This window comes from Vombatus ursinus, unplaced genomic scaffold (assembly GCF_900497805.2).
Source record: "Vombatus ursinus unplaced genomic scaffold, bare-nosed wombat genome assembly UNPS02001287.1, whole genome shotgun sequence".
NCBI lineage: Eukaryota > Metazoa > Chordata > Mammalia > Diprotodontia > Vombatidae > Vombatus > Vombatus ursinus.
In genome coordinates, this window is record NW_020941065.1 from 11304684 (window position 1) to 11331032 (window position 26349).

The 26349-nt window shown below is 50.9% G+C and overlaps 1 protein-coding gene across 3 annotated transcripts in view; it reads left to right on the forward strand.

Annotated features, from left to right (window-relative positions):
• ACACB (acetyl-CoA carboxylase beta) overlaps positions 1–26349 on the forward strand; it is a 118243-nt gene that overhangs the window by 81356 nt on the left and 10538 nt on the right. For 2 of the 3 annotated variants that reach the window (XM_027864127.1, XM_027864135.1), the window contains 19 exons: positions 1489–1607; positions 4069–4206; positions 4469–4568; positions 5192–5299; positions 7204–7260; positions 7469–7510; positions 8196–8411; positions 9576–9731; positions 11305–11508; positions 12254–12409; positions 13256–13378; positions 13469–13738; positions 14157–14254; positions 15333–15453; positions 17314–17424; positions 18536–18679; positions 20235–20355; positions 22339–22435; positions 24408–24504. In XM_027864127.1, the coding sequence (XP_027719928.1) occupies positions 1489–1607; positions 4069–4206; positions 4469–4568; positions 5192–5299; positions 7204–7260; positions 7469–7510; positions 8196–8411; positions 9576–9731; positions 11305–11508; positions 12254–12409; positions 13256–13378; positions 13469–13738; positions 14157–14254; positions 15333–15453; positions 17314–17424; positions 18536–18679; positions 20235–20355; positions 22339–22435; positions 24408–24504 (2478 nt within the window). Of the gene's footprint in view, positions 1–1488; positions 1608–4068; positions 4207–4468; positions 4569–5191; positions 5300–7203; positions 7261–7468; positions 7511–8195; positions 8412–9575; positions 9732–11304; positions 11509–12253; positions 12410–13255; positions 13379–13468; positions 13739–14156; positions 14255–15332; positions 15454–17313; positions 17425–18535; positions 18680–20234; positions 20356–22338; positions 22436–24407; positions 24505–26349 lie in introns of those variants that run through there. The other variant, XM_027864138.1, reaches the window with a different exon arrangement.

Sequence of the window (26349 nt, forward strand, 5' to 3'; positions counted from 1 at the left end):
CTGGACAGAGTCTGATCTCCCTGTCTTACAGATGGGATAATTAGAAGAGAAGTCTGAATTTGGTTGAAGAGACCCCTGAGGCAAGAATCCTGGGGGTGGATTCTGGGGTCCATCCAGGCCTGGAATCCAGGCTCTACCTGCCACAGGCGTTCTTGCCACTGGGGTACATCTCCACCCAAATCCGGACCCTCTCCTGGTTATTCTCCCTTCCCAAAGGGCATCAGCTCCACAGTTTTGAAAGCAGGATGGGGCTTTAGGGAGCTTCTCCCCACTTCCCTTCCATTTCTGCAGGAAGATGCTGAAGGCCAAAGTGGGAAAGTGACTTGCCCAAGGTCACAGCCAATAAGTGGCAAAGCTGGGAACAGATCCCAGCTCTGCTGCCCCCCATCAGGCCAGTGACTTAGGGAAGACCTTGGCTTCCCTAGAAGTATCAGAAGAGGATGACTATGGTTAATGTCAGTGTGACTTGTGGGGGAAATGGGAGGGGTCCCATCAATGTTTGTGTTCCTTTACACCCTGTAGCTTGGCCAAGGTCCTTCTCATTTCCTGACCCTCTGCCACTTGTACGCCGTGCTTTCCCAGGCCCAGGGACCACATACGCCATTTAGTATTCGGGGAGGGCCTGGAGCAGTAGGGAGAAGGAAAAGGGTTTGGGAGGAGAGTGAACTTTGTCTGTGGCAGGAGAAGTGGGTATCCCCCAGGCAGGAAGAAGCCCCCCAAACCAGGCCAGGCTCTAGAACCCAAAGCCAAGAGAATCCATCAGAACAGGACGCTAAGGTTCAGGGTTTGCTGGGAGCCGACCATTTGTCTCACTCCATCTGCTTCCCCAAAGCTCAGGACTTTTTACTGGTTACCCCAGGCTTGGCATGCTTTTTCTGTCACTCAAACATGTCACCCTAAGCCTTCCTTCTGGAGCTCTGCTAGGCCCTGGGAGGCTTCAGCCACATGTCCCATGAGCTGTCTTAGAAATGTGCTCTGTACTAGCCGTGTGACTCTGGGCAAGTCACGTAACCCCATTGCCTAGCCAAAAAAAAAAAAAGAAAAAAGGGGCAGCTGGGTTGCTCAGTGGATAGAGCACCGGCCCTGAAGTCAGGAGGACCTGAGTTCAAATCCAGCCTCAGACCAAACACTTGACACTTACTAGCTGTGTGACCCTGGGTAAGTCACTTAGCCCTAGTTGCCTAAAAAGAAAAAAAAAGAAAAAGGAATGTGCTCTGACATGAATGAATGAACATTTATTAAGTGCTTACTGTATGCCAAGCTCTGTGCTAAGTGCTGGGGATACAAGTAGAAAAACGAGACTGTTCCTGCCCTCATGGAGGGCGAATCCTCCCCAAATGGGGAAGACCACCACATCTCAGCCCCACACCCCTCGGGAAACCTCCTCAGCTCATATGGCTGATCATATAATCACCCCTGATTAGCCTAATTGGTTTAATGTGGGATGGTCTGAGAGGCCACCGCTTCCTGTGCTCCTCCCTGCCTCAGGTATACGTGCGCAGAGGCTACATCGCCTACGAGCTGAACAGCCTGCAGCACCGGCAGCTTCCTGATGGCACCTGTATCGTGGAGTTCCAGTTCATGCTGCCCTCATCTCATCCAAACAGGTACAGACCAGCCCTGCTGCCCCTGCACCCTCCCTGTGACCCGGGCACCGGCCGGGGAGGAGGTCCACCTCCTAGCCTCCCTGCCTCCCCAACCAGAGCACGCAGGGCTTCCTTCTGCACGTGTGGCCGTTGGGAAGGGGCGCAGAGCCCTTTGCTGTCATCTTGATGGCGTGTCATGGTTGGTCTGTGTCCTTGTTCCTCGCAGGGTTGTTTTCTGAAACCGTCCCTCCAGGGTCTTTGTAGGGAGACGTGTGATGAGGAACAGGTGGAGTCTCCTTTCCCTGTGACTTTTTGTGAGGCCGTCTTAGCTCACTGTCTCCTTTTTCCCCAATCTTATTTCAGAGCACACACCCCTGTCCTGGTCAGGTAGAGTGTGATTCTTTGAACCTAAAGTCTTCCTGTCTCTTAGGGATTTGGCCGCCTTCTTTCTCTTCTCTCCTTCCCTTGGTTCCTGGCTATCTGATGGGCTCTGAGGTCGGCTTAGGGCTGGGATGGTCTCTATGGGACTCTTGTTTTCCATTTGGACTCAGGGTTTGGTGGGCTCATGGTTTCTTGAAACTGAGCAAGGATTCTTCTAATCACCTGGGGTTTTTAAAAAAAAAAAGGATTTCCCTTTTCTAAGAAGGAAGATGCTTGTTTTAATGATGATATTAAGACTCTCCGGGCTGGAGAAGGGAGAGGGCTTCACATTTCACAGGTGAGGAAAACAGCTTAGAATGGTTAGGTGATTTGCTAGAATCTTCAGGAACTGCAAATTAACTGCAAATATTTGTAGCTGGAAATTCCTGTGCAGAGTAGGGGCTCAACAAATGCCTGATGAGTGGTGCACGGGGTGGTCTCAGCGCAGTGGGGGCTCCTGAGCCCCGGGTTTGACTCATCTGTCTTAGAAGGGAACCATGACACAGGATATGGGAGAGGGGATTACAACTAGAGATCCTTGAGTTCAACCCTTTCCTTTTACAGAAGATGAAACTGAGGCTTAGGGAAGTAAAGTGATGTGCCCAAGGTCACATGGACATCCCAGAGTCTTATCGCTAGAAGGAGCCTCCAGAGGCCATCTGAACAGGAGGGAGTAAAGAGTAGTGGCAGAATTCACACCCAAGTCCTTTTGACTCCAAATCCAGTGCTTTTCTCACCACACCAGGTGTCGCTAGCTCTCCTTCTTGGGGGAAAAAAGCACAGGCTTCAGTGACATATGCCTCACTATGTTAGCAGAATGAGGGGGTGGAGGGCCTCTGGTGTGGCAGAGACCACAGAATAACCCACAAGGGCTTCTGGGAACTCCAACCTTACCTATGCTTATGCAGGGAGTGCCTGGAACAGACCTCATGTATGCGGTCCTAGAACTGCCCTAGCCTTGTGGGGTCAGCTTAGTTGTTTTTGGTTTGGAAGCCCTTATGGAACCTTCTGCTGGCATGATAGAATGCTCTGCCATCCGCTGAATGTCAGAAGGGTAAATCCCAAAACTTGTTAGCTCTAGTAACGCAGCTTGGGACCATGGAAGGATACCCCAGCTCTGTAGGTTATTGTCTGTATGACCTTGGGCAAGTCCCTACCCCACTCCATCCCAGGCCTCAGTTTTCTCCTCTGCAAAAGGAGTGGGTTGGATTAGATGTTCCCTTCCCCCCAGGGAAGACCATGAAATGGCTAATGGGGCCCATACATTTGGACTTTCAGACCCCGTCCATGGTGCCTGTAGGCGCCCATTACTTCCTTAAGTCTCAGAACTACTCCCATGTGTGCTTTCTGGTTTGTTTGTACCAAGCCTGGAAGACAGACAGGGTGAGCATTTTCATCTTTTTTCTCATGGGAGCCTCATAGTTATCATGTGAGGTGGGTGTTGTGGATATTACCATCCCATTTTACAGGTGAGGAAGCTAAGGCCTAGAACGGTCAGGTGATTTGCTAGTAACTGTCACCAGCAGGATTCTAATCTGGGTGTCCTGACTCCAAATCCATGTCACCCTTCTCCTACACCTCCTGAAAGTTCAGAGGTGCTTTGTTGCCCAATGGAAGCTGCTGAGTTTGTCTGAAAGCTCAGAGTAGTAGCAGACTGACTCCCTCTGTCCAAAGGGGAAATAAATTAGCTCATAGTTTCCTGGCCACTGGAGAAATTGGCCCACCTTGACAAATCTCTTCTCCCAGCTAGGTGGTGCTGTGGCCTCAGACAACCAGGTGTGTGACTGAGCAAGTCACTTCACCTCTGTCTGCCCCAGCTCCCTCATCTGTAAAATGGGGATAATAATGGCACTTACCTCCCAGGATTGTGAGAATCAAATGAGATCATATTTGCGGCTGTCCGCACACCATGGTGGGTGTAGCCAGGGGGGTGTTGAGAGAAGGATTCTCTGAATGGATTGGCCCCTTGGTGGCAGAGGTCCTTGGCTTTGGAGGCCGCCCTTGGCCTGCTCAGGGCCTCTGGGGCCTTGCATGACCCACTGCCTCTTGGTCCTTTCTGCAGAATGGCCCTTCCCGTCAGCATCACCAACCCGGACCTGCTGCGGCACAGCACCGAGCTGTTCATGGATAGCGGCTTCTCCCCTCTCTGCCAGAGGATGGGGGCCATGGTCGCCTTTCACAGATTTGAGGATTTTGTCAGGTACTGAGTGTAGCATCTTCCCATGGAACCTTGGGCCTGGGAAAATGGCCTTAGAGCTGAGGAAACGGACCCCCAGCAGGGGGCCGGGACTTGCCCAAGTGTGCGTGTGTGTGGTGTGTGCGTAGCATGTGTGTGTACACACACACACACAAAGCCAGGAACTATACCTCATGCCCTGTGCCCCACGCAGCAGCTTGTCCCCCCCCAGGTCAGGCTGGGAAGTCCCTGACCCTTCCCCCCTGGCTGCTTTGAACCCCACTAGAAACTTTGATGAAATTATTTCCTGCTTTGCAAACCTGGCCAAGGAGAGCCCCCTCTTCAGCGAGGCTCGGTCCATGCTGTATTCCGAGGAAGACTGCAAGGTGAGTGAGAGGCCGGGTGATGATTCTGCCAGGAGGGCCCTGCCCAGGCATGTGGGGGCAGCCGACCTTCCCTCTCTGTCTGTTCCTGTGTCTGTCTGTCTCTCCTTCTCTATCTCCTCTGTCTCTATCTCTTTCTGTCTTTGTCACTCTGTCTCTCTGTGACTGTCTGTCTGTCTGTCTCTCATTCTGCCTCTTTCTGTCTCTGTTCTCTCTCTCTCTCCCCCCGCTGTCTCTCTCTTGCTCTCTGTCTCTCCTCTCTCGAACTCTGTGACTTTCTGTCCCTATATCTTGGTGTCTGTCTGTCTTTCCCTTTCTCCGTCTTTTTCTGTATCTCTCTCTGTCTCTGTCTCTCTCTCCTCAATATCTCCCTCTTGCTCTCTATGCCTCTCCTCCCTCTGTCTCTGTCTCTGTCTCTCTCTTTCTGTCTCTATTCTCTCCGACTTTGTGTCTCTCTGTCTGTCTTTCTGTCTCTCTCTCTCATTCTGTGTCTCTCCTCTTTCCGACTCTGTATCTCTTTCTGTCTGTCTTTCTCTGTGTCTTTCCTGTCTCCAGCTCTGTGTCTCTCTGTCTCTATCTCTTTCTGTCTCTGTCTCTCTCTCACTCCCTCTCATCTGGACTTCCAGTCTGTCAAGGAGGAGCCCATCCACATTCTGAACATTGCCATCCAGTATGCTGACTGCCTGGAGGATGAGGAGCTGGTGCCCATCTTCCGGACATTTGTGCAGTCCAAGGTACTGGCTGTGTCTGCCTGGGCCCTGTGGGGCTCCCGGGCTCCTGGGGGATGGGGGATGGGGGATGGGGGTGGGCTGGGGTGGCCGGGCTCCTCCATTGGTTTAACATTGTAGGGGCAGGGGAAGGGCTCAAGGCAAAGTGCCATGCTAATGCTGGTCAGGGAGCATGATCATGCTGACGCAGGTCTGCCCAGAGTTTCCCAGGCACCCCTGTGAGCTAACTCCTGGAGGCACCTTCCTCCCTATTACAGATGAGAGCTCAGGTCGCCTGCTCCTGGACCCCCAGATGGGAGGCTTTGGGGCTGGGGCACTCCGGGGGGTGTGTCTTCTTGTGCGCCCACATCTGTAGCACTTTGGGCTTCACAGAGAGCTTTTCTTTCAGTGCCCCTGGGGGGCAGGGAGGCCAGGGCTCTGGCCCATTTCTGGCGTCCATAGGTAAGATGAGTCTGTGTGCATACAGAAGGCACTGTCTACTTTTATTCCCCCAGAGCACCTTTATGGCGCTCCTCCTGTGTCTGGGGCGTAGTTTATGAGGTTGGGGAGAAGTGAAGAAGGATATGACATAACCACAGATGAGGATTTTGGGGTGGCTTGGAGCAGTGCGGTGCTGGTTAGACGAGGAGTCAGGACAGCTGGCTTCTGATCCACATCAGACAGGGGCTTGTGGGTGACCGTGGGCAGGTCACTTATTAGAACCTCTGCGGGGTGGACTTAGGAATCAGACGGGCCCCGCCTCTCTCCCAAGGTTGTTTGGGGTAGACATGAGCCGTGACTATCATGAAATCAGTCCATTAGAGCATCATGAACCAGGTGCTGGGAGAGATGGTGGGGACCGCTCCTGGCAGGGAGCCGGGAGGACCGAGGACAGAGCCTGGAAGGAGGCCTCGGTTTCATCTGGCAGGGCTGGGGAGCGCCTCTCAGAGATGGGGAGAGGAGAGGAGGGGGCTTGTTTGGGGAGGGGTGAAGAGGCACACATGGCTGAGAGATAGGGCTGGGAAGGTCAGTGGGACCCCAGCTCTGAATAGCTCCTCCCCTCCCCGGGGCTCTTGACAGATAACTGCCTCCTGTTGCAGTGACTTGTGTGGACGTCTTCTACAAGGTCGTACGATGACCTCCTGGCAGTCAAGGACGAAGCCTTGCCCCATTCCACACTTCTTCCTTTGTCCCCTCTCCCCTCCACCCCCCAGACCTAGCCCAGGGCCCTGTGCCTACCTGGTAACAAGCATGGGAGGGAGGTCATACTCTGTCCAGCAGAGAGTTTCCAGGAATCTCAGAGCTTGCCCTGTGGTATGTACCAGCCTGTGAGTGACAGAGAAGCAAAGATGATTAGGCCATGGTTCCTGCCTTCATGGTGCTTAGAGTGTAGCTGGACAAAACAAAAATACAAAGTGATACAAAAATAGTGGGTAAAGCATAACGGTATGAGGGCCAGTTGAAGGACCTGGGCATGTTTAACGTGGAGCGGGGGAGCAGTATGTGAAGGCCTGTCGTGGAGAGGTGGCAGGCTCCCCGTCCTGGGAGCTCTCCCAGCAGAGGGAGGGTGGCCCCTTCTTGGGGATACGTCCAGAGGATTCTTGTTCAGATCTGGGCCGGGCCAGATGGCCAGCAGGCCTCCTCACCCTCTGAAACTCTAGCACTGCCCACTGGTCTGCCCTCGAAGGGATAGATGGGGGGCCTTTTATGCTGGACCGAGCGAGGGAGGCCAGTGGAGAGTGTTGCTAAGTGCCCCAGCCCAACACACTCCCTGCAGCCCCCTCCTCTCTGTTTGGCCCTTGGCCAGCCCGTGCTGGGCTCTCTACCCCATTGATAGCAGGATCCCTCAGCCTCTCTGTTCCCAAACGGCCTCGTGGTGGTGGTGTCACGTACAGACAATGACACTCATTTGTTGCCTTCTTTGAATCTAGAAACACGTCCTTGTGGAATACGGCCTCCGGAGAATCACCTTTCTCATTGCACGAGAGGTGAGTGGGGGTGTCTCATCAGCCTTTCTAGACTCATTTCAGTGGCTTGGAAACTCAGTCCCACCCATTGAGTTAGCAAGGGATCAGTTTTGGGGGAAAGTAGGCTGGGACCTGCGTACATTTGGGCAACAGCGCTGCTGGCATGATTTATAGTAAGCAGACTCTGGGTTCCTTTCACTGGATTGATTTTTCTTTCCTTTTTTTGCAGAGAGAATTTCCTAAGTTTTTTACATTCCGAGCAAGAGATGAGGTATGACCTGGCAGGCTGTCTGTCCTGTATGTAGAATGTCGCACTCACATGGGTCCTCTCTAGCCTATCCTCCATCCGCATGGGGCTAATGTTCACAGAAGCATCCAAAATCTTATTAGGGTCACAGTAGAAAGGGTACATAGAGGTCATCTACTCTAGCCCCCCAATTTTACCGATGAGCAAACTGAGACCCAGAAAGGGGAACGGACCTACCCAAGGACACACAGGTAGCATGTAGCACCGCTGGGGTTCAAACCCCGATCTCTTGACTCCTAATCCAAGGTGCTGTCCCTTCAGTGTGTCCAACACTTTCCCACCTCCTTGCCTTTGCCCAGGCTGTATCCTATTCCTTGAGAGCCCTTTCTTCCATCTCCACCACTGGAAATCTACCCTGTGGGGTTCACAACCTAGCTCATGTGAATGCTGCCTCCCGTAGGAAGCTTTTGCTGATTGTCCTTCCAGTCCTTGGGGTCAGAAATGAGCTACTCTGTCTCCCCTAACACTTGGTCCCTCATCTGCGCTGGAGTCCTGTGTATCAGAGTGTGTGTCCCTCCCGCCTTCCTGTCCCCCCACCTCATTTCTGCGCCCCAGGGACCCTACCCCTACGTCCCACCCCATTGGTCGGCCCTTTCAAGCGTCCGAACGAGCGCAGGTTTTGTGCTGATTTCTGCTCGTTTGTCTTCAGTTTGCCGAAGATAGAATTTACCGCCATTTGGAGCCCGCCCTGGCCTTCCAGCTGGAGCTGAATCGCATGCGGAACTTTGAGCTGAAGGCCGTGCCCTGCGCCAACCACAAGATGCACCTTTACCTGGGCGCCGCCCGAGTGAAGGAAGGCACCGAAGTGACCGATTACCGGTTCTTTATCCGCGCCATCATCAGGCACTCGGACCTCATCACCAAGGTACCGGCGGCTGGGGGCGAGGCCGCGGCTGATGCCGGAACCCCCTTCTCAGCGTGGGCCGGGACCGTGGAGTCCCAGAGAAGCAGCATGGGACTGAGGGTTGGGAAGACCTGGGTTCAAATCCTGCCTCGGACACACGTTAGCTCTGGGACATCTCTGAGCCTCACTTTTCCCATATGCAGAATGGGAATAATAACAGCTTCTGTCTCAAAGGGTTGTTGTTAGGGTCAAAAGAGATCTTTTATATCAAACGCTTTGCAAACTTTAAAGCTCTAGGTATGTGTAAGCTATTATTGTTATTAATCTCCTCGTTATTAATTATTGTTTTAGAAATCCTCTCCACATTAGTTGTTTAGACTTTGCTTTAGCGGTGCAGGTGTGGAAACTCCCGCCCAGAGACTGAGCTCCTCGTCCAATGTTGCATAGAGGGAGAAGAGTAATATAATATGATGTGATATAATATAATGTAATGTAATATAATATGATATGATATGGTATAACATAACATAATGGAATGTAACATAACGTAACGTAACATAATGTAACATAATGTAATATAACATAACGTAACATAACATAGTAACGTAACACGATATAACATAACATAACATGATATAACGTAACATAATATGTAATAATAATAACTGGCATTTCTATACCATTTTGAAGTTCGCGGAGTGCTCTCTTGGCAGGCTTTTGATGGAGCCTGAGCGAGGCGAGATCAGAAAGCGTGAAGGGATGTGCCTGTGTCTCTAGCTTGTCTATGTCTATGGTGGGATGGAAGCCCAGATTTCCCTGACTCCCAAGTCAAGCACGGGTCTATCCATTACTTCCACTGTCTTTCTAAGCAGGAGTCCTGGGAGGATTCCTGGACTTTTAAAAAAAAGGGGGGTGGGGCGCCAATTTGAGCCTTGTCATTTGCTATAGGATGGTTACTTCTGGACCTCTTGCTTTTACCCCAAAGCACCTTCCCTTAGAAGCTCAGCAGAAGCAGCCGATACAGCAGCAGTGTCCAATGCGTGCGACATTCCACACCCTGAATCCACCACCTCCCTCTTAGAAGGGCCGGGAGGTTTCCTCCTTAGTACCTGGATCAAGACTGCCTTGTTCTTGCGTCAGATCTGATAGCTGATCTGGCCATCTCTTGTCCTGCTTTGATGACAGGAGGCCTCCTTTGAGTACCTGCAGAACGAGGGGGAACGGCTGCTCTTGGAGGCCATGGATGAGCTGGAAGTGGCTTTCAACAACACCAGCGTCCGCACCGACTGCAACCACATCTTCCTTAACTTTGTCCCCACGGTCATCATGGACCCTTCCAAGGTTTGCTCCTTGTCTTCCGTCTCTGAGCTGGGGACGTTTGGGGAGGGGGCTTTGTAGGAACACGGCTTGACCATCACAATCAGAATGACTACCCACATTTCTAGATCCTTGCACCCTTCGGTAGCCTTGGGGGAGGGACAAGGAAAAGTTAATTGAGAGCTGTGAACAGGCAGCTAATGGGACTTACTCCTTATGGTGAGAAGAATGCTTGGCCTCCTCCAGACTACAGGGAGGTGTTTGGGGTCCAATGCACGTCTGCCATCTTGTCCACTAGACTGACATGGGGGACTCCCCGAATACCTCGGATTCCTTAGAAAAGAGTAATTGCATGTGATTGGAGACTGAAGTTTGGTGTGGGAATTAAGCCCCTTGTTAATCTAATTGGCACGAGTAGTGAAAGCATAAGTGAATGAATGAAAAATATTTAATAATTTTTGATATTAAGTATATATTACTGCCAAGCACTGTTCGAAGTACACATTGAGACAGCCCCTGCCCTCAGGAAGCTCACGCTGTCATTGGGGGAGGCAATCCCCACAGTTGAGTTTAGTTGTAGGGTAGACGGAAAGCTCATCTCTCCTAGATAGGCTAAGGGTCTGTCTGTGGGGCAGATGCCACGGCCTAGGGGTCCTTGGATTGCTCAGATGACGTTCGGGGCACAGCATAGGACCCAGGGGTCTTTCTGCTCATGGAAAAGAAAAGGATGGCTAGGGGAAGGCATGGTGGCAACTGGGTCTTGCCGCTTCCTGGCCATCCTGAATGGGCTCTGGGCAGGCCTAGTATGGGAATACTTTGGGAGCGTCTGTCACTGTTGCTTGGCTAGGTTCTGCCTGCCCGGGCTGGATAGATAGGGGATAGAGAAGCAGGTATAGAGGAGGTCTGTGATTTCACTGGTCTGCCCAGGTAAAGTGGAAAACATCCTGGACTGGCACTCAGCAGAGCCCCGGATTCTAATCTTCCCTCTGGTGCTCATCAGCTGTATGACCTAATTTCTCTGAGTCCCAGGCTCCTCCTCTGTAAAATCAGGATAGACATGAGTGTGGGGGCAGGGGGGAGGCCCAAGTGAGAGGCTGCTGCTGAGGGCCTTGTGAACCCATAGCTCTACCAAGGGTTGTCAGCCCTTGGCCAGTGCAGAGCCCAGACCAGCTCCATAACAGACAGAGGGAGGGATCGCCGCACCTCAGTTTAACCCCATGACAACCCCACAAGGCAGGGAGATGACGCAGGTATCCTTTGCTTGTGAGAACACTGTGCAGGCAGTTCAGGTGACTCACTCAGGCCGCAGGCTCCTTTTCTGTTGTATGATCTTCCAGTGATTGGATGGACTGATCATCAAGGTGTTCTAGGTGGGAGTGTCCCGCTTCTCCTAGTGTAGAGTGAAATCTCTGACTGCTTTTGTATCCTGTTCATTCCTGGAGTGTTAAGACACATTGGAGCTGAAACACATAATCATCCCCTCCTTCCCCAAGTTCCCTCATAGAATTAACTGCCTGTAGGGTCCCCAGGTCTAGAAGTACCTGATGGGATCCAGAGTCATGTGTGTGTCTGTCTGTCTGTCTCCTGTTATTGGCAGATCGAGGAATCTGTTCGATCCATGGTGATGAGATATGGGAGCCGGCTTTGGAAGCTCCGTGTCCTGCAGGCCGAGGTCAAGATCAACATCCGCATGACCCCGACTGGCACCGCGATCCCCATTCGCCTCTTCCTGACCAACGAGTCCGGCTACTACCTGGACATCAGCCTTTACAAAGAAGTGACAGACCTCAGGAGCGGAAATGTAAGCAACAGTCAATCTCGATGAAAATTCCTAGCAGGGCAGGCTTTTCTTCTAACCTTCCTTTACCTGGAGGGTTTGGGGATAGCGCACGGATAAACTGAGGCTTGAGCTTTTGGACCTTAGAAGTGACAGGGAGAGGGTTCGGCCCTGGGAACTGAGCCAATCCACATGTATTAAGCACCTGGTGTGTGCCGGGCACGGCTGGGTGCTGGTGATACAGAGACAAAACCAGAATCACCCTTGGCTGTGGGAGCTCACTAGATGTAGAGAAGTAGGAAGAGGGCATTAATAACCTTCAGCATTTATTAATTGCCTTCTGGATGCAGGGCTCGGTGCTGGGCCCAAAGGGAAAGGAGCTTCTTTTTCAGTATAGGGGAAAAGCCTGTTCACAGGTAGCTGGGGCCCAAGACAGTGACCAAGGCCAGGCCAGGGACGGTGCTGTAGGAATTATTCTTCGGCCGTGTTGGCCACAGAAGAGGTTATATATAGTGCAAGCAGGACAGACATGAAATGCCCATTGTAGAACTTTCTGTGAGGGGAACCACACTTTCTGGAGGAAAGCTGTGATTCTGTTTTCTGTTGCTGGAATAAGGAGGGAGAGGAGGGAGAGAAGGGAGCAGGGGCCGTCCCAGGTCCTCCCTGCAGCCCCTGTCCAATATCCTCGAGGGCCCCTCCTCTGAGGCAGCACCCTGGAGAGGGTGGAGGAAGACGCCCCTGGGTCCCTTCTGTCCCCCTTCCTTTCTAGATCATGTTTCACTCCTTTGGGAACAAACAAGGCGCCCAGCACGGGATGCTGATCAATACGCCCTATGTGACCAAAGACCTGCTCCAGGCCAAGAGGTTTCAGGCTCAGTCTCTGGGAACCACCTACATCTACGACTTCCCGGAGATGTTCAAACAGGCAAGTCCAGGCCCTTGGATGTCAGGCCGATCTAGGAGGCAGCCTTCTCGGCGACCCAAGCAGATCAGTGGGTCTGCACAGCCCAAAGGCTAAAAAACACTGTGTCCTTTATGGGGACTTAGGGTGGGGGGATCTCTTTACAGAATTCAAGAAGTCATTTTGTGGTGTCTTGAGTGTGTGTGTGTACACACGTGTATATATGTATATGTGTGTATACAATTATATTCCTGAACTCTTTCTGTATATATAAAACCATATATGTATTTGCCTTCCATTAAAATGTTGGCATTGTGTTCCATTGACTCTCATAAAGCATCTGTTATATGCCCTACTGTGCTCTAGGCAATGGGGGATATGGCAGCCAAATGTGAAATAGTCCCCATCTCAGGGAGCTTACCGTCAGGGCCCACCATAGGCAGATAATGAATTCCGTAAAGTGGTCCTATATATTTGAATTTGTACTATTTGAATTCATAATTTTGTAAAATATAACTATTGGTTCCAGTTCAGTGGAAATAGGCAGTGTGTTTAATCAGTCGGTCAGGTCAGCCACCGTGTGGGCAGGCGCTGTGCTGAGGTCTAGTGATACTAGTGCCCAGAATGAAACGGCTTTCCTCATGCATGAAGCCATGGTCACTGACCACACGCCTCACCCTTGCAGACTGCACCACAAATGCTCCTGCACCCGGAGGCACAGAGATCTGTACGAGAGCAAGCTTCTCCCAGCAGTGGGAAATAGGATTCTTGAGTGCGTCCTGCGCTGGGGTCGAGGGGCCAGGAAGGCCGTCCTTGGGTGGGACGGGTGGCCCAGCATTCGTCCTGATGATCTGCTTGTCATCCCCGCAGGCTCTCTACAAGCTGTGGGGCTCCTCAGAAGAGCACCCCAAGGACGTCTTGACTTGTACCGAGCTGGTACTGGACTCTCAGGGGCAGCTGGTGGAGATGAACAGGCTCCCTGGAGGGAACGAGGTAAATGGCGGCTGTCCCACGTGGCTGCAGGGCTATGCTTCGGCCTTGGCTCGTGGCCCCAGTCAGCCCGCTGCCTCTCTCTTCTCTCAGGTGGGCATGGTGGCTTTCAAGATGCTGCTCAAAACTCGAGAGTATCCCGATGGCCGGTACATCATCGTCATCGGCAATGACATCACTTTCCGGATCGGCTCCTTCGGCCAAGAGGAGGACCTCCTGTACCTGCGCGTGTCCCAGCTGGCCCGGGCGGAGGGCATCCCCAGGATCTACCTCTCTGCCAACAGTGGGGCCCGCATTGGCCTGGCCGAAGAGATCCGACACATGTTCCACGTGGCCTGGCTCGACCCCGCGGACCCCTGCAAGGTATGTTGGCGTGCCTGGTGGGGGAGGGACCCGGAAAAGCCGCGGGATGTGGGGCCGGGGCAAACAACACATATGTCCTGTCTATGTTGGACATAACCAAGACAGAGCAGTCCTCAGGATTGAGAGGGCTCACCGAAGGATTCCTATTGAAGGTGGGATTACATGGGATGAGGATCCCAGGTTGCATTGACAGTAGAACCCCAAGCCTGGCCCGGGTCACCATCGCTTTTAGGGGTGAGGCTCGACCTCCTCTTACTGGTCATCAAGTGAGGTGCCATGTTATTCCTGAGCATCCCAGAGGTCATTGGAACCCCTGCCCGTCTTCCCAAGAGTTTCCATTCTAGAACCGAAGAAGTGATGGGAGGATGGGTGGAGCCAAGGTCATCCACGGGGTAATTGTGATGCATTTGATTTGAAGGGCTTTAAATACCTTTACCTGACTCCTCAAGACTACACCAAGATCAGTTCCCTGAACTCGGTCCACTGCATGCACGTGGAGGAGGAAGGAGAATCCAGGTGAGCAGCTTTGATGGCGGCTGGCCTCTTCTCCACCAATGGGGTCAAGGTTGTCTCATCAGGTCTGCTAGTTAATAGACTCAAATATGATGTTCTGTAGGGCACTCCCACATGCTTTGTTTGACCCAGAATCTCTTGTTGTGATGGGATGGCAGATTTAAAGACCCATCCACAAGTATTTATTCAGGGCCTACTGTGTGCTGGGCACTGGGAATGCAGAACACAGAACGACAATGGTCCCTCCCTGCTGGCAGGAGGCTAATGTTCTAATATGGAAGACAATGAGGACCTGTCCAAATAAAGACTGTATAATTATTAAGTGAATAAGTGGAAATATAGATAGCATAATTTATGACAAGGTAGCTTGGAAGGAAAGGTGCTTGTAGCTGGTGGTAGGGGATGGAGGTAAGGGGCCGAAAGAAAGACCTTCGCATAGAAGGTGGTGATTGACTTGTCTCTTATAGGAAGAGAGGGCCCCTGACGCAAAAGTGAGGAGGGGGTACATTCCAGGCATCAGGGATGGTCGGTGCAAAGGTGTGGGGATGGGAGACACAGTGTCTGCTAAGCTCAGAGGGAGACAGAAAGAGAAGCCAGACATAATCCCCCGTCCTCGAGGACCTCACAGCCAAACTGTGCGAGAGAAGTCTCTGTAAACAACCGGGGATTCCAAATGAGACCTTGAGATTAACTTTCCTTGGCATCCCTCACCGTGGGGTGGAGAACGCTCGAGCTCCATGGGTCACCAAGAATCCTAGACTCAGAGACTGTCAGAATGTTGGAATAGGGAATGTCAGAGCAGGGAGGGACCCAAGAACACAGGATTGAAGACTGGAGTGGGGAGGCCGAACTCCAGGGTGTCGTTTCCTCAGACACTCTTATTCCACCGCAGAGGAACCTGAGCCACACAGGGGTGCCCAAGGTAGAGCGTAATTAGTAAAAGGCAGAGCCAAGACCAGACCCAGGTCTCCTTGCTCCAGTCCAGGGGGCTCCCTGCTGCCTCCCATCTCGATCCTGACCTGGGGTCTGACTCTGCTCTTTTCCGTTGGTTCTTTGCTTAATGTGGACCTGATTTGGGCAGGTACGTCATCACTGATATCATCGGGAAGGATGACGGGCTTGGAGTGGAGAACCTGCGGGGTTCTGGCACCATTGCTGGGGAGTCGTCTCTGGCTTATGAGGAAGTTATTACCATCAGCATGGTGAGTGTCCTTCTCTTGGGTTGCTGGCCGTCTCTGGGGCCTGAGTTGTCCTTCTGGCATCCTTACTGGTGTGGCTGCCTTCTCAGCTCACGGCCCCTTCAGGCCCTAGGGGATGGTCTTCATGAGTTGCTGTGGTCAAAGACTGTCCTTGCCCAGGGTCTAGCCTTCTGGGGCCTGGCTCTTTTGCATGTAGCCAGGATAGACATCTAGGCCAAATTCGGGCCTGGACCCAAAGCAGTTCTAGCTTGGGAGGACCTGCCTGGGCCTGGCCCCTCACTAGCTTCTAATTTGAGAACCCGGAGTTGCCATCAGGCTGTAGAATATCAGAGCCAGAGCTGACTCCCCAGGTTGTAGTAGGATGGGCGTGGTAATGGCCAGAACATCATCCTTGCTTCCATCGGTGCTGCTGAGGCAATGGTCAAGGTCACCCCCGAGCCAAATGGGAGCTTACAGGCCTGGCCTTCCGTTAGCCATCATGGATCTGGCCTACCACCTGGACAGACCTCCAGATATGGTGGTATCAGTGGGGGCAGCTAGGTGGTGCGATGGATAGACCAGTGGTCCTGGAGTCAGGAGGACCTGAGTTATTAGCTGTGTAACCACTGTTCTGTACAGAGGTAGCGACCATGGAGTTGACCTCACGGTCTCTGTGGCCTCCATGGAGTAAAAAAGAAAACTGTGGACCTTCATCCCCAACCAGAAGAGGAGTTCTGCCCCTGAGGAGCCCACATCCAGACCCTGTTTCCCTATACTAGGGATCTCATGCCCTCCCCGTACTCTTTGTTGCCTCAATCCGCCCGTGTGGGAGGGGGGAGAAATATAGAATCCTCTATTCTGTGCCATCAATAAATTCATCATATTCAGTGTAACATAAGCATTCTGAAACCTTACGTATCCCCCGAACCTTGATTCCTACATGAATCTTCATTTTCCACAGTCACAAGGGCCATGTAGAATGTAACCGCCTTTCTTGGAAAGCTGGAACCCCCAAGCAAGAGAGGCAACAGTTCCCATTTCTCTGACACAAAATACTTTCAGGTAGATATTCCATTTTACAGGTGAGGAAACTGAGGCTCTGTGGCGAGTGATTTGTCCTCTGTGGCATGGCTCTGCAGGGTTGGAGCTTGGGTCTCATGGCTCTGAGGCAGATGCCTTTTCCACCAGGCCACACTCCCCCTGGGTCTCACGTTAGGACAAGATTGTCCACAAGTGGCAGAGGTCAACAGAGCAAACACAAGCCTGTGGAAATGAGGACAGGAGAATCCAGTGTTGACTCTCTATCTCCCCCAGCCCCCCAGCCCCCCCACCCTCACATTGACCGACCAGAGGATAGTTGAATCTGCTAGGAGTGGGGCCTTTGAGAAGTGAAGGTGAGACCTCTGTGCCCCAAGTTGGCCTCAGAGGGGGCTGGAGGCTGTGGGAGTCTCACCTGGTCCTTCTCCCAAAGCTGCAGCAGAGATAAGCACCCACTATCTGGACTGAGAAACTTCATAGCATCCTAGACATGGTTATGTTTTCGTAGTCTTATCAATCAACCAGAGCCCTCCGAGAAAAACGCCCCCTGGTTTCTCAGAGGCCACCCATCTGAGCCCAAGCTCCGTGGTCCCTAGGGATGTGTGCGGCCTGAGATGCTGCCTTGCTGAGTGTGGAAGGGCTTGTCCCTGGGTGAGCCGCAGATGGGTTTTGGCCACAGCAACCTGGGTGATCACTTGCTGAGCCCCAGAGAGGCCGCTGCTCAGTCCCGACAGAATCCCAGGCCCTTGAATAATGACGGAGGCCAGCCGCGCTGGCCAGGCTGAATGTAGCAGGTCCTAGCTGCCTCTCTCCCCTCCCTGACCAATGACTCATCTCCTCCTGTAGGTGACCTGCCGGGCTATCGGGATCGGCGCCTACCTGGTGCGGTTGGGACAGCGAGTGATACAGGTTGATAATTCCCACATCATCCTGACAGGAGCGAGTGCATTGAATAAGGTAACCATGACTCACTGTCCTCTGGGACGCAGGCGTGGGGAGGCCAAGGCTATCGCTGCCATTGTCTGCCTCTTGCTTCCTGATTGTGGCGACTTGAGAGTTTACACTTCTCTAGGCCCTTTCCTCCTAAATTCTTCCTTCCACTGGTGCTGGTCTCTCCTCTTTCTGGTGGGTACATTCACCAAGATGATTCCATTTAGCATCTCTCCAGGAAATCCTGGGGGAGGTTTCATGAAGGTGAGTGGGTGGACTAGAGACCGTGACCCTCAGGGGCTAGTTGAAGGCAGTGAGGATGCTCAGGTCCGGTGGGGAGATGACCTGGGCCAGGGAAGACGGAAGAGCTTCCCCATAGAAGAGAGTGTGGACGTTACTTCCTTGGTCCTCAAGGGCAGTATGAGGTCCTCCTGAAAGTTGAGGCTGCTGCCAGAAGCAGGGAATTCCTAGTCCTTTCATGGCACACTGGACGACCTCTTGTCAGGGGTCTTCTGGAGGGCCTTCTGGTCAGGCTCAGATGAGACAACATGACCCCTGAGGTCTCCCCTGATTCTATGAAGGAATGACTGAATTGGAGACCAGGGATGATGACAGCATCCTAGATTTGGAGCTGAGAGGGGTCTTAGAGACCATGGAGGCCAACCCCCTCATTTTATAGATGGGGAAGTTGAGGCTGGGAGAGAGGTCAAGTGATTTGTCCAGAGTCACGCAGCTCAGCTAGGAATTGTCTGTGGCAAGAGCCGAACTCGGGTCCAGTGCCCTAACCACTGGGCCACCTACATTCTTGTTGGGTCCCACGTGTACACACCACTGACACGGATAAGCAGGAAGTGAATGTCCTGGGTAGTTGTGGGTGTTCTCTCATCCTGCTCGGGTTCCTCTCTGACCTGGGATGATTTCATTCACTATTCCGGCTCTCGGTCTTTAAGCCCACCCCTTGCCTGTACTGCGATTGTCCTGTATCTGAGCTGGATGAAGCCACGGCCCTGCTGGCGGCCCACCGTCTGGGCCAGCGCAATGATCCAGAAGCCAGTAGGATAAGCCCCGTATGTGCACATGGCCCTACTGGGTGCACAAGCTGTTCGGGGGGCTTTGCTGACTTTGGGTTTTGAACCAGGTCCTCGGTCGTGAAGTTTATACCTCAAATAACCAGTTGGGTGGCGTGCAGATCATGCATTTTAATGGCATTTCCCACATCACCGTTCCAGATGACTTTGAGGGAGTCTACACCATCCTGGAGTGGCTGTCGTATATGCCCAAGGTATGGTATCCGCAGATGGCAGATAGAGGCCCCAGTAACCTCTTTTCCTAGTGAGTGTGTCCACCTTGTACAAATTCCAATCTCTTTCCCTTCCCCACCCTGGGGATGAATTTATTGGGTGGAACTTTTTTTTTCTTTTTTTGGTGTTTTTTTTTTGTTTGTTTTTTGTTGTTTTTTTTTTTTGGCGAGGGTTAAGTGACTTGCCCAGGGTCACACAGCTAGTACTTGTCAAGTGTCTGAGGCTGGATTTGAACTCAGGTCCTCCCAACTCCAGGGCCGGTGCTCTATCCACTGTGCTACCTAGTTCCCCCTCTGGGGGGAACTTTTGAGGCCAGGTTATCATCATCATCATCATCATTGTCCCATCTCTCTTCTCCAACACCCCCTGACCCCTGCCATCATTGGCTGCCCTGTTCCTGGACATCATTAATACTTAAAATTGCCCAGTCCCATCTAGCCGACATTTACTATTTCAGAACAGGAGAACAAAGAAAGAAGGCTGTACGTAATAGAAATTTGCTGTTTCATCCGTGGTTCTGTTGTGTATATGGAAACGCTCATTTTAGTGGGTATTTGTTAAATTCAAAGTAAAAACAAAATAATAATAGCTAGCAGTTATATGGCCCTTGAAGGTTTGCAAAGCACTTTAAAAATATCATCTCGTTTGATCCTTTCAACAGCCCTGGGAGGTGAGGTACTATTGTTATTCTCATTTTACAGTTGGAGAAACTGAGGCAGGAAATGATTAAGGATTAAGTGACTTGCATAGAGTCCCACAGCTTGGAAGGATCTGAGGCTGGATTTGAACTCAGGTCTTCTTGATTACAGGTTCAGCTCTCTCACCAATGTGCCACAGAGCTGCCTATGTAAATTAAAAAAAAACAAAAAACAAACCTTCCAAAAGAATGCCATGGCATTGCTTTCTAAATAGTGATAGTCACTTCAACAAACCTTTACTAAGCATTTCATGTGATTTTCAAAGCAAAGTCTCTAGACAGGACCTTGAGATCCCATGGTAAGCATCTTCTGTAGAAGAGGGTCAGAGGTGAGCATTTCTTCTAAAGAATCCCTTCCTTTCACAGCTGACCCCCAGAACTGTCTGGGAACCACAGCACAAACTCATGTCCCCTTAGAGCTAGAGGAAGGGATCTCCCCTCAGATCTTAGATCCATCTAGTAAACCATTCTGCAGGCTTGAAAACTGAGGCCCAGTTAGAAAGGGACTTGACATTTCATTTCAAAAGGCACAGAACAAGTTGGTGATGGAGTTGGGACTAGAATTTTTTTTTTAAACCTCTTAATGACCAAGAATCAATTTTTTTCTCCTCCTAATCCTTTACCCCCTACCACTGGAAGAAGAAAAACAAAATCCCCATAACAAACATAGTCAAACAAAACAGATTCTTACATTGGCCCACGTCCAAAGATACATAAGGTCTTGACCTTCTCTAGTTTTGAATAGAGTTGTGGAGGAATAATGAGTTCTTTACCTCGGTTTTTCATACAGTTGTGCCTCAGAATGAGACTGGAGCATTTTCCTTCTTTTTTTTTCATAGGACAATCATAGCCCAGTGCCCATCATCACGCCCACCGACCCCATTGACCGAGAAATTGAGTTCCATCCTTCCAAAGCCCCCTACGACCCCCGATGGATGCTAGCAGGAAGGCCTCATCCAAGTAAGCCCAGACTGCCTCCTCCGTCTTCCAGGCTTAGGGTCCTTTTCTGATCTCTTTAGAAATCCCGAAGTCAAGAGCAGTCTTTTGAAGGTCATGCAAAGTATTGGTTGGGGGTGTCTGTATGCATTCTGAGCATCTTCAAAAGCTAGCCACTGAAGACAGTGCCCAAGTGTAGCAATAGCTGCTCCCAGTTCTTGAAGTTCCAATGGGATTTGGGTGAGGTGGAGTTCTGGGGCTAAACCAGCTGAGTGACCTTCTGGCCCCAGAAGGCAATGGATTACATGCCTAAAGTAGTTGTACATTATCTTTACCCAGTCTATTCCGTTGATTGGACTGCTGGACCATTATAAACCTGATAAACAAAATCTTCCAAGGAGTTATCCCAGATCTCTCCTTTTTCTCCCTCCTCCATCTCTGGAGAGTGCATCCTGGCACCCAGGAGGGGAGCAGGAAGCGGATGGAAATGGCGCTGAGGTCACGATTCTGGGGGCCACTTTTCTGTAAGACATGAGCGTGAAAGGCAATCTCAATACCATTCATGTTCCAAACATGAGACACAAGCCAGGACAGAGCATTCCCCTATGTTTAATTTAATTTAATCAATTAATTAATTTATATATTTTGCTTTTTGATGAGGCAATCAGGATTAAGTGACTGGCCTAGGGTCACACAGCTAGTAAGTGTCATGTGTCTGAGGCTGGATTTGAACTCAGGTCCTCCTGACTCCAAGGCCAGAGCTCTATCCACTGCACTACCTAGCTGCCCCCTCACTTATATTTTGAATACAAATATTACCCAATCAATATTTTAGATTCTACCTGGAGAAAGGAATCACCTGCTTGTGTTTTCAGTTTTCACTATGCATGTAGTAAATTGTCTGTAGTGTGAAGTTCACCAATTTGGTGGAAAGATTTCTGGACTGGGAGTTAAGACACCAGGGTTCCTTCCATTTCTGACTCAGACCCTGCTTTGCTGCGGGTAAGTCCCTTCCTTGAGCTTGGCGCCTCGGTTCCCTCACCTGATAGCACTTTGCTTACCTGCCTCAGAGGATCATTGGGAGGAAAGTGCTTTGGAAACCATCAAATGCTCTATTCATGCAAATGGCTCTCAGGATTCTTCTCAGTCTTGGCCCCCAGAGACTCCAGCCTCCCTTCTCCATGCAGGATTCAACCCCCTCACATAGTGGTCCTTCCTCCCCCTCTTTCAGGCACCTATGAACCACCTGATTTTTCTTTCCTTCGTCTGTGAGAAGCTGTTGCCAGAGGGTCACGGGAAGGAACCGTGGGGATCTTTCTGTCTGGCCCCTTTGGTTTCCTTAGACAAAGAAACAAGCTGAGAGGGAGTAACCTGGTCAGGGCCCGACGCGGATCTCCCTGTAGTATATCTTCCTCCCTCGCCACCATGCTACACTTGTACCCGAGTGAGAACTAGAATTCTTCCTCGGGGGTATTTTAATTTTTGGCCTTATCTCTCATGAAAGGATGAAAGGGTTACTATCCCTGTCATGACGATCTTTTTGGTGCCCCTGAAATCACATGCTTGTAAGCTCTCAGGATTTAAGGTCAGAAGAAGCCTTAGGCCATCTTTTCTAACTCCTTCATTTTACAAAGAGGAAACTGAGTCGCAGAGAGGAGGAGTGACTTATAGTTAATAAGTTGTGGGGCCAAAATTGGGTCTCAGGTCCTTTGACTCCAAGTTCAGGGTCCCAGCCCACGATCTCAGTCTGATGATGGGGCACTAGGTGCCAATGATGTTCATGAGACGTTGTCTTCCAATTTTGTGCTATGTTTTCATTCTTCCAGTGACCTTGTGCAGTTTGGGGTAGGCTGGGGAGGTAAGGGGAAAGGGGGATGATTGGTGACCCTGAAAACCAGGCCCAGTTCTATGGGCAAGGTCAGGATGCTTCTTCTCAGGCTGTCGGCCATCTCCAACCTTGGACAAAGCGGCCCCCATAGCATGTGTCTCTCCCCTTCTGTTCTCTAGCTGTAAAGGGAGCCTGGCAGAATGGGTTCTTTGACCAGAACAGCTTCAAGGAAATCATGGAACCCTGGGCCCAAACCGTAGTGACCGGCCGAGCCAGGTAACCCCCTCTGGACAGGACTCTACCCTTTTCACAACCTTCCCTCCCACCTGAAGGAATGACTCCAAGAGAAGGCCAGAAGTGGAGGGTAGGAGATGAGGACAGCCTTCACATGTTAGAAGGGATGTCCCATGCTGTACTCTGACCCAGAGAGGAAAAGGCATGAGTGAAGGAAAAAGCGTTGATTAATGATCTGCCATGTGCTAGGCACAGGGATACAGATACGGACAATTACACTGTCCCTGCCTTCAGGGAGCTTCTATTCTCATGGGGGAGACACCTATCAGCAGTGGTGGCTAGGGAAGGCAGGCTTGGTTTGGAGGTCCCAAGAATGGAGAGCTGAGCCACGGGCCTTTGTCTTTGTCTGGGAGCAGAGGCAGTATTGGTTTGGTGACTGTGCCAAAAGCAAGGGTGGGGAAGGATGGCAGAGGGGAAGGTGGCAGGGTCTCCAGAGTAGGCTGAGGCTGGCCAGGTGCAGGGCTTAGATGACTTTGTACCCCATTAGTTATTCACTAGTTAGGACTCCTCAGACCTAGAGTGGACAATGAGGCCCAACAGATAGACAGAAGTTACAGAAGTGAATTCCAACTCAACAGAAAGCTTCCTGATATTCCAGTCTGTCCAAGAGCAGAACAGTTTGCTCAGAAGGTAGTGATCTCCCCATCAGTGGAGGTGTTCAGAGCGAGGCTGCTTCTTGGAAATGCTGTAGAGGGCAACGGGAGCCTTGGAAGCTCTCTGGTTCTGTGAATTCTTTGGGGACTCTCAATCTTTGTTCCTGTCTGATTTTCCCTGGGCTCAGATTTTCCCATTAGAAAAAGTAAACTCTGGAATGACTCTCCCAATAGCTTTCTCATGGACCTTTCCTAGAAGCTTAGAATGTGACTCCTATGCCCTCCTCTGGTTCGCCCTACCACATTGTCCAGCCATCTTTTTCACCACATCCCAGGAAGATGGCGGCCACCATTCAGAGTCTCTGACCTCCCTTCGAGAACTCACAGGGGCAGGGAGCTCTTGTGTTGTGGGGCACGCTGAAGTGTCAGGAAGCCCTTCCTGAAGTGTGCCCCTTACCCAGTGCCCGCTCAGGCCCTCCACTCTCCTTCTTAGCCATTGTCCTGGTCACCCTCCTGTGGGTACACTCTTGTCAGTGGCCAGAAAGCATCTATTAAGCACCTACTGTTTGCCAGGCACCAGGCTAAGTGCTGGTGGTACAAAGAAAAGCAAAAGACAGTTCCTGCTCTCAAGGAGCTCCTAATCTAATGAGGAAGTCAGCGTGTACACAGACGTGTACAAACTGTTCGGACGAGCGATAGACAGGATCAGGTGGGAATAATGAAGAAGAGAAGGCATCAGAATCAAGAAGGACGGAAAAGGCTTCCCATAAGATTTGGGAGTTTAGTCAGGACTTACAGGAAGACAGAGAAGCCAGGAGGTGGAGATGGGGGGGGAGGGAACAGTCCTAGAGCATGCCCAGAGCCGAGAGAGGGAGCAGCCAGGAGGCAGGTGTCACTGGATCAGAGTACATGTTGGGGAGGAAGAACTAGTGTACCTACCCCCACCTCTCATCCCAAACTGGACCAAATAGGTGAACGGGTGTCCTTTTTCTCCCACCTGTGAACAACTTATTACTTAAAATTGTTGGTGTTTTCTCTTTAAATAAGGTAATTGGCTGGTCTTAAAATAGAATTTGATACAGCGGGCATTTATTGAATGCCTACTGTGTACAGAACACTATGCCAGGTACTACAGAAGAAAATTGTTTTAGGTAAGACCCAGCCCCTGCCTTCAGAGAGCTTACAGTCTCCTTGGCACATCCACTGTGTCACCCTGCAATGCCATCAGGCCTTGAGGTACTTAGTATGTAGATATAGAGCCTAGGCCTTCACTTGGGTTTTTGGGAGAGATCCCCAAATCTGAATCTCTGAGAAAGCCCCCCACTGTCCCCAGCAGGCTTATGTAGCCATATGTCTTGCAGGTTGGGAGGAATTCCTGTCGGGGTGATAGCTGTGGAGACACGGACTGTTGAGATGGTGGTCCCCGCTGATCCCGCTAACCTAGATTCTGAAGCCAAGGTGAGTGTGGGAGGAAGGAGGGAAAGCGCTGGAGGGGTCAGCTGACAGGAGGTAGGGGGGAGGAAGGGTCCAAGGGTAGTTTCAGTCTCTGACACTTTTACTTTAAAAAACCCAACCGGTGTTGGGAGATGAAGTTTCATTTAGAATGTAGAGACAAGTCCTGTGTGAGAAGACTGGAAAATGGCAGGGGCAGGGGGTGTTCAGTCTGTAAGGGGCTTGAGATGCCAAAAAGAAGAGTTTATATTTGATGTAATAAACTCCATTGGCTTCTTTTGAGTTGGGGGGTTGATATGGTCAAAAGATCATAGATTTAGGCCTCGAATGGACATTAAGAGCCTTCATTTTACAGATGAGAACAGCAAGGTGGGCAGTGCTTAAGTGATTTGTCCAATGGCATTCAGTTAATCAGTGTGAGGCAGGATTGTCCCATTGTCCCATTTATTCCACCATCCTATCTACGGTCAGACTTGTACTTCAGAAACATCCCTTTGGTGTCTAAGTAGAGGGTGGGCTAGAGGGGAGATTAGGAGACTTGTGCAGTAATCCAAGCAAGAGGCCATGAGGCCCCAAATTAGGGTTAGAGAGAAGACAATCCCTATGAGAGATGCTGTGGCGCCATCTTGGATCTGGGGGGTGAGAGGGAAGAGTTCAGACTGATTCCTAGGTTGTGAGCTTGGGGGACTGGGAGGATGGTGGTACCCTCAACAGTCATGGGGAAGGTAGGAGGGGGGAACTTTTTTGGGGGAAAGATGACGAGTTCAGTTTTGGACACGGTGAGCGTGAGTTTGTAATCTCCTGTAGGAATTAGTGATGTGAGACTCGAGCAGAGGAGAGACCAGATCTGGGAAACATCTGCATTGAAATGATCTTTGTACCTATGGCAGCTGGTGAGATCACTGAGTGAGCCAATGTAAGGAGAAAACCAGAGAGAACCCAGGACAGAGCCTTATTTTGGCCCAGGGGCTCATTTGTTAATTATTTCCCTCTGGCTGCTTTCGTCATATTGGCGTTAGGAGATGGCTTTCCTATCGAGCCCACGTGGGTGATTAGCCCTGTTCATCTGTTTATTATTGTCACCCAAGACTGAGGAAGCCTGGGCCTCCTTCACCACTTCCTGGCCTCCTGACCTCGAGGACTTGTAGACTATGCACAAGGTGCCTGGCTTCGCTTTGCTCGGTACTGGGGACTATGAGCAGGTTAGATAAGCCAGTCCCACATCACGTCTACATCCTCATGAGGCTCACGGTGGAGCAGAGGACACTAGGTGACTTCAGCCGGCAGGGAACATGATTTTTTGTTTGCTTTTTATTCTGACCTAATGTGACGCCCGAAGTTAGGAGCATTTCTGTATACAAACTAGAAGAGAAAGAGAGGGTTGTATGCAAAACTACAAGTGTTATAAAGCATGTGCTTTTCTTTTTAAGCATATAATAAATTCTGTGTGTTATTTTCAAAGCTGCCCCAGCCTGCTGGTCTGGGCTTCCTGTGATAACCTTCATTCTATTCTCTTCTGTTCATTTTTAAAAATGCTTCAATGACCCTCTTTTCTTACTTTCCCTTCTCATCTTGGTTACTCCTTCATTGAAAGGAAGAAAATAAACTTGTATTAGACGTAGTCAAATGAAACAAAATGACAAGGGGAAAATTAACTATGGAGGAGAATAGAACTGTGCTGCTTCTGATGCTGCTGCTGATGGTGATGATGGTGATATTGATGATGGTGGTGATATTGATGACAATGATAATGGGTTGGTGATGATGGTATTGATGGTGATGGTGTTGGTGGTGGTGATGATGATGTTGGTGATATTGATGACGATATTGATGACAATGATGGTGTTAGTG